The following is a 6,648-nucleotide window of genomic DNA, read 5'->3' on the forward strand; positions in this document are numbered from 1 at the left end:
CTAAACTGGAGATCCCGAATCGCCTACCACTGAACTGGAGATCCCCAATCGCCTACCACTGAACTGGAGATCCCCAATCGCTTCTCTCTAAATTGGAGATCCCGAATCGCCTCTCACTAAACTGGAGATCCCGAATCGCCTACCACTGAACTGGAGATCCCCAATCGCCTACCACTGAACTGGAGATCCCGAATCGCCTCTCACTAAACTGGAGATCCCCAATCGCCTCTCACTAAATTGGAGATCCCCAATCGCCTCACACTATATTGGTCATCCCGAGTCGCCCACTCCAGTTCGTCTTTAAGAACTGCAGGTGTTTATGGAAGCTGATAGGTGTGTGTGTGTGTGTGTGTGTGTGTGTGTGTGTGTGTGTGTGTGTGTGTGTGTGTGCCGTAGTGTGTGTGTGCGTGCGTGCGTGCGTGCGTGCGTGCGTGCGTGCGTGCGTGCGTGTGTGCGTGTGCGTGTGTGTGTGTGCGTGTGCATGCGTGTGAGTGTGTGCGTGCGTGCGTGTGTGTACGTGTGTGTGTGTATGCGCGCGCGCGCATGCATGCGTGTGTGCGTGCGCGCGTGTGTGTGTGTGTGTGTGCATGCACGCACGCGTGCGCGTGTGTGTGTTTGAGAGAAAGAGGGAGACAAGCTGTATAGGCAAAACTGGAAAAAGACGTGTTGGAAAAAACGGGACAAAAAATGTCTCAAACACTCAACAGGCCATTTGAGGGTTGTGGAAAAAAAAAACGATCGAACAATAGGCAAAATGGGAATAGGCGAATTGGACCTGCTTCAGGTACCGGACAAAGTAACCTCGGAAAAGAAAAAAATCCCCAGTAACGAAGCGTGTTGCTAAAAACATATGTACTGAATTAACCAGTATATTACGGTCACCATGGACTTTTTTTTTTTTTAAATGACGCTGGATGAGGATATGGATGGTGACAGTGTCGCTAAGTAGAGAGGCCCGTCAAGGGTTTTATTTTTTTAATTTTTTTTTTTTTTTTTTTTTAAGGTGAGCATGAGCGTGGCAATGAGGAGGATTTCTCTTCTTCTAGATGTCACACTCTGTCTGTTTGTTTGTCTGTCTCTGTATCCTGCGTCCGTCTCTTTGTCTTTGTCTCTGTTTTTCTTTGTCCCTCACTTTCGCTTTCTCTCTCTCTAACACTCGGACCTTTTCACACACTCTCTCTCTCTGTTTCACTCTTTCACTGTTCCTTCTTTTGCTCACTCACACACACACACACACACACACACACACACACACACTCTCTCTCTCTCTCTCTCTGTTTCTGTCTCTCTCTCACTGTTTCACTCTTTCACTGTTCCTCACTCTCTTTCTTTGCTCACAAACTCTCTCTCTCTCTCTCTCTCTCTCTCTCTTTCACACTCTAACACTCGGATCTTCTCTCTCTCTCTGTTTTACTTTCACTGTTCCTCACTCTCTTTCTTTTGCTAACAAATACACACGCACACACTCTCTCTCTCTCTCTCTGTCAGTATATAACTAACCCTTACTCCTCTCTCGCTCGCTCGCTCTCTGATTATTTCTATGTGCGCGTGTGTGTCTCTGTCTGTCTCTCTCACCGTTGGAAAATAATGATTAATTCATTCATTCATTCATTCATTCATTCAATCATTCAAACATTCTCTCTCTCTCTCTCTGGCTCTCTCTCTGTCTCTGTCATTGTCTCTCTGTCTCTGTATCTCTCTGCGTGTGCGAGAGAGAGAGAGAGACAGAGAGACAGAGAAGGGAGAGAGAGACAGAAAGAGAGAGAGAGAGAGAGAGAGAGAGAGTGTGTGTGTGTGTGTGTGTGTGTGTGTGTGTTTTCTGTTGGGTTTTTTTTGTTTTTGTTTTTTGTTTGTTTCTTTGTTTTTTTATGTCGATTATTAATACCATGCCTGTGCCTCTGTGTGTGTGTGTGTGTGTGTGTGTGTGTGTGTGTGTGTGTGTTATTTTTACCATGCTTATGCTCTTTATGTAGTATAGTATTCGCATTCTATGACTTTAAGTAGCATTGTGAAGTGCATGCAATGACATATGTAATGTAGTATTGTGTAGTGTAGATCCTGTTTCAGGGCGGGGACTGGATGAAAAAAAGCGCGCCAGTGCTCATCAATTATCCTCGAAAATTAAGAATCTTTCTTGTCTTGTCTTGTCTTCTCTCTCTCTCTCTCTCTCTCTCTCCAGTGACGAAGAATGCTGTTTTATGGGGACTGTCGCTGAACGGATGTAACGTGTCGACCATGCCTGCTACACTCACCCCGGAACAGACGTTCAGTACTGACAGTCAGTCTGTCTGTCTGTGACAACGCGTTATCATGCTATTGTATTGTATTGTATTGTATTGTACTGTATTGTATTGTGTTGTGTTGTGTTGTATTGTATTGTGTTGTGTTGTATTATATTGTGTTGGGTTGGGTTGTATTGTGTTGCATTATATTGTATTGTATTGTATTGTATTGTATCGCACTGCATTTATTGCATTGCACGGCATTATATTGCATTGCATTGTATTGTATTATAGTGTAGTGTGCTGTAGTGTAGTGTAGTGTGTAGTGTAGTGTAGTGTAGTGTGTAGTGTAGTGTAGTATAGTATTACATTGCATTGCATTGCATTGTATGGTATGGTATGGTATGGCATGGCAGGGTATGGTATGGTATTGTATGGTATGGTGTGGTATTACGTTGTGCTTGTGCTGTACTGTGCTGTGCTGTTAACTCTTGTCACAACAGATTTCCCTGAGTCTGAGTAAAACTTTGGCTGTTGTACCCGGGGAGGGTGGGGTGCGGGGGTGGGGGTTGGGGGGGGGGGGAGCAGGGGGACAAGAAACAAACCCGACACATTTTCCTCCTTTCTTACTTCTTTCTCCTTTTGGTTTTCCTCCTTCTCCGTCTTGCCCAGCTCCGTGTTTTCCACGGCACCATTCTCAACGGTGTGCAGCGTGGCGTCAAGGCCAGAGGTTGTGGTGGCTGTGACCTTCACCTTGACCCCGACACTCAGCCCCAGGAGACAGAGACAGCACGTGACGCGCGTGACCCAGAAACCCAGTTCCACTTTGTCTTGGTCACTGCGATATCACACACACACACACACACACACACACACGTGCACGTGTACATACAAAGAAACGTGCGCGCGCACACACACACGTACACGCAAACGCAAACACATAATTATACACACACATGCAGATACACATACACACTCAAGCACACAGACAGACACATACTGCATGAAAACTACATACGTACATCCATCCTTTTATCCATCCTCCCATCTGTCCGTCTATCCATCCATTTGTCGATCAATATAACTATCCAACCAAATCATCCATCCATCCATCCCTCTATCCATCCATTCATTCTTCTATCCATCTAATCATCCATTCATCCACCAATCCGTCCATCCATCCATCCATTTATCCACCAATCCATTCATCTATCCATCCATCCATCAATCTACCCATCCGTCCGCCCACTTATTGACCTATTCATTCGTGCTTAAATCCAGTATCTGCCAAACAATTTCCGCATTCAGCCAACCTTCCATCCATCCATCCATCCATCCGTTGATCTCCACCTGGCTGTTATTCACACATATCCACCTTTTTGTCATTCCGTACGTTTGCCAGTCCGTCTATGCATCCAGCTGGCCATACATTCATTTAAAAAAACATCCATCCATCCATCCATCCATCCATCCATCCACCCATCCGTTTATCTCCACTTGGTTGTTATCGATATATCCACCCATTTGTCGTTTTATATTTCTGCCAGTCCATGTATGCATCCATGAGCCAATCCATCCATCCATCCATCCACCCATCCATCTATCCATCCACTTATCCATTAATCAATCCGTCCATCCACCAGACACCCACCATTGTAACCCCCACCACCAGTGCTGGCTGTCCCAGGAGATGGCAGCTCCAGCCTGCAGACCGAGGTTCATTGCCCAGAAAAGGACCGGGGCCAAACCACCACCTGACGACGACGATGACATGGTGGCTACGGTACAGCAACAGCCTCCTCCTCCTCCTCCTCCAAACGTCGCCCTCTCGTGACGTAACAGGAGGTCGGAGATGACGTAACTTCCGGTGAGGAGAAAGGCGGTGAGCACGTGGACTCCACACATACCCCCATCCTGTTCAGGTCAGATTTACCTGTCTGGGGCTGTGTTCAAGACAATGTTCATTTTGCCTGTAGGCAAGTTACCCTTGACATGATAGGGACCTGCGGTTACAGTTTTATCTTGAAAGTTAAGTTAGCATCATATTCAAGACGCGCGGTGCACTCAGGTATAACCCATAGTCTACAATTCAAAAACCTCCGCGATTCTTTTCTGTGCATGCTCTTCTTACCCCATTACTGTTCAGAGCGTTGTCGATAATATAGTAAAACACGGGCTATCCGCAAAGCACGCCTGTTTTCCCTCAACAAAAACTACACTACAATAGGATCTGCCATATTTACCTCTGCTTCGTGGGCAGTCACCCTTGGCAGGTAGTAAGGGTAAATTGACTTCGGGTTTCTAGACACGCGGGTAGACTCTTGTGTTCATGAATACTGGATATTGCTCACCCTCGGGCAGTTTGCCTTGTCTCAGGCAGATTACCCGCAGGTACACATTTACCCTCAGGCACGATGTTCTCTTGAATACGGCCCCAGTTGGGCAAATCTCTAGCCAGTCACTGTAACCTTTTGGGGCTGGAGGTGGAGAGCATGAAAACTGTGATGTTGGAAACGATGGTGGAGATCAGATGATGCTCTCATGGTGATGTTGATGGCGACGGCAACAACGAATAATATGATGATTTTGATCGTTGATGGTCATCAGATGACACGATGATGATGATGGTGATGATGATGACAAACGATGGTTATGAGTTTGAATGCTGCGATAATGATGACAGTGATGACCCTGGTGATCATCACCAAGATGACAATAATCAGGATGAGAGAGGCGATGGTGATTATGATAAAGGTAGCCACATCATTATTTTGTATGCTTTTTTTTTCTGGTGGGTTTAGGAGGGGATAGAATGGAGAGAGAGAGGGAGAGGGAGAGAGACACATAGAGAGACAGAAAGGGTGTGTGTATGTGTTTCGTGTATATGCGTGAGTATGTGTTTGTGAGTGAGTGTACACATGTGTGAGTTTATGTGTGTTTATTTCTCGTTTGTTTTTTGCGTGTATTTGTACCCCTGTGTTTGTGTGTGTGTGTGTGTGTGTGTGTGTGTGTGTGTGTCTGTCTGTCTGTCAGTCTGTAGGAATGGAGGTAGCTAGGTAAATCATATTGGCACGTGATGTATGTTGATCCCACAATAAAACTGTACCTCGACCAGGCAACAGTCTCATCAACAGAGAAACAAATGATAACGAGTAAACAAAACAAATACCCCCCTCCCCACGCCCCCACCGCCCTCAACCCCCACCCCCGCCCCACCCATCCACATCCTCCCCCCCTTCTCTCCCCCCCCCCCCACCCCCCCAACCCCCACCCCCACCCCACCCATCCACATCCTCCCCCCCTTCTCTCCCCCCCCCCCACCCCCCCCCCAAAAAAAAAAAGAAAAAGAAGTTCCCTTACCTGAATATACAGATCCTGCACCACAAAAAACACAACAGCCTCCGCGGCCAAGATAAAGGTGAACGCACACTGGGCAACATACATCCGCGACACTGCTACTGAAGGTGGGTCCACACGTTTAGACTCGCCTCTCTTCTTCTTCTCCTTCTTCTCCTTCTCTATCTCCTCCTTCTTCTCCTTCTTCTCCGTTTGTCGCCTTCTGTGACGAGCGCAATGCGTCACAGCCCACAGGAGAAAGGCGAAACACGTCAGAGAGGAAGAAACAGTGTCGTAGAAGCAACGGCCGATTCCATTGGCTGTCCACACGTCAGTCGGGCTGCTTCCGTTTGGGCAAAACAACATGGCGGCGTCCGGGGGGGGCTGCTTCGAAGGGGATTGACGATGATGGTGGTGGTGGTGGTGGTGGTGGTGGTGACGAAACCGTAGTTAGTGTCTGAAAACGGTAGAAAGTAATTAACACTGTAAGTATTTTCTTTTGAATTGATCAAGATATGAATAAGATTTTATGTAAATGATTAAAATGGAAAATATTTTCATCTACGAATCAATCAATTGATCAACACATCAATTTAAAAAAAAAAGACACAGAAATACTACTATGTATATACATATATATATAATCGTATAATGTATGCATGTATATATATGTGTGTGGGTGTGTGGGGGGGGGAGAGTGGAGGGGTGTGTGTGTGTGCTATTCCAACCAGCTCATGAAGCAGCTGACTTCTGAAGTTGGAGAAAGAGAGAGACAGAGACTAAGGAAAAAAAGAACTAGCACCACAATAACAATAATCATCATCATCATTATCATAATGATAACAACAACAACAAAAACACTACTGCTGCTGCTGCTGCTACTACCACTACTACTACTACTGATAATGATATTTAGTACTAATACAGCGCTGATTTTTGTGTAGAGAAATCAAAGCGTTCTCATACCAGTCATTCACACGTATGAATAATACTACGGGGCAAAAAAAATCATCAGCAAGGCCAGGAACAGTCACGAAAGACAAAGCGTATTCTAAGCTTTCCAACAATGAAACGTGTTCGGAATGCAGAT

At 45.9% G+C, this 6,648-nt stretch overlaps 1 protein-coding gene across 1 annotated transcript in view; it reads right to left on the bottom strand.

Moving 5' to 3' along the window:
• Nucleotides 1-5,924, bottom strand: part of LOC143287841 (ATP-binding cassette sub-family B member 6-like) — a 42,964-nt gene extending 37,040 nt beyond the window's left edge. Inside the window, exons 1-3 of the mRNA XM_076596080.1 lie at nt 5,583-5,924; nt 3,874-4,136; nt 2,853-3,060 (exon numbers count right to left, since the gene is read on the bottom strand). Of these exons, the coding sequence (XP_076452195.1) occupies nt 2,853-3,060; nt 3,874-4,136; nt 5,583-5,924 (813 nt within the window). The remainder of the gene's footprint in view (nt 1-2,852; nt 3,061-3,873; nt 4,137-5,582) is intronic.
• Nucleotides 5,925-6,648: the final 724 nt, after the last annotated feature.

The sequence above is a fragment of the Babylonia areolata genome, chromosome 12 (assembly GCF_041734735.1).
Source record: "Babylonia areolata isolate BAREFJ2019XMU chromosome 12, ASM4173473v1, whole genome shotgun sequence".
Taxonomy (NCBI): Eukaryota; Metazoa; Mollusca; class Gastropoda; order Neogastropoda; family Buccinidae; genus Babylonia; species Babylonia areolata.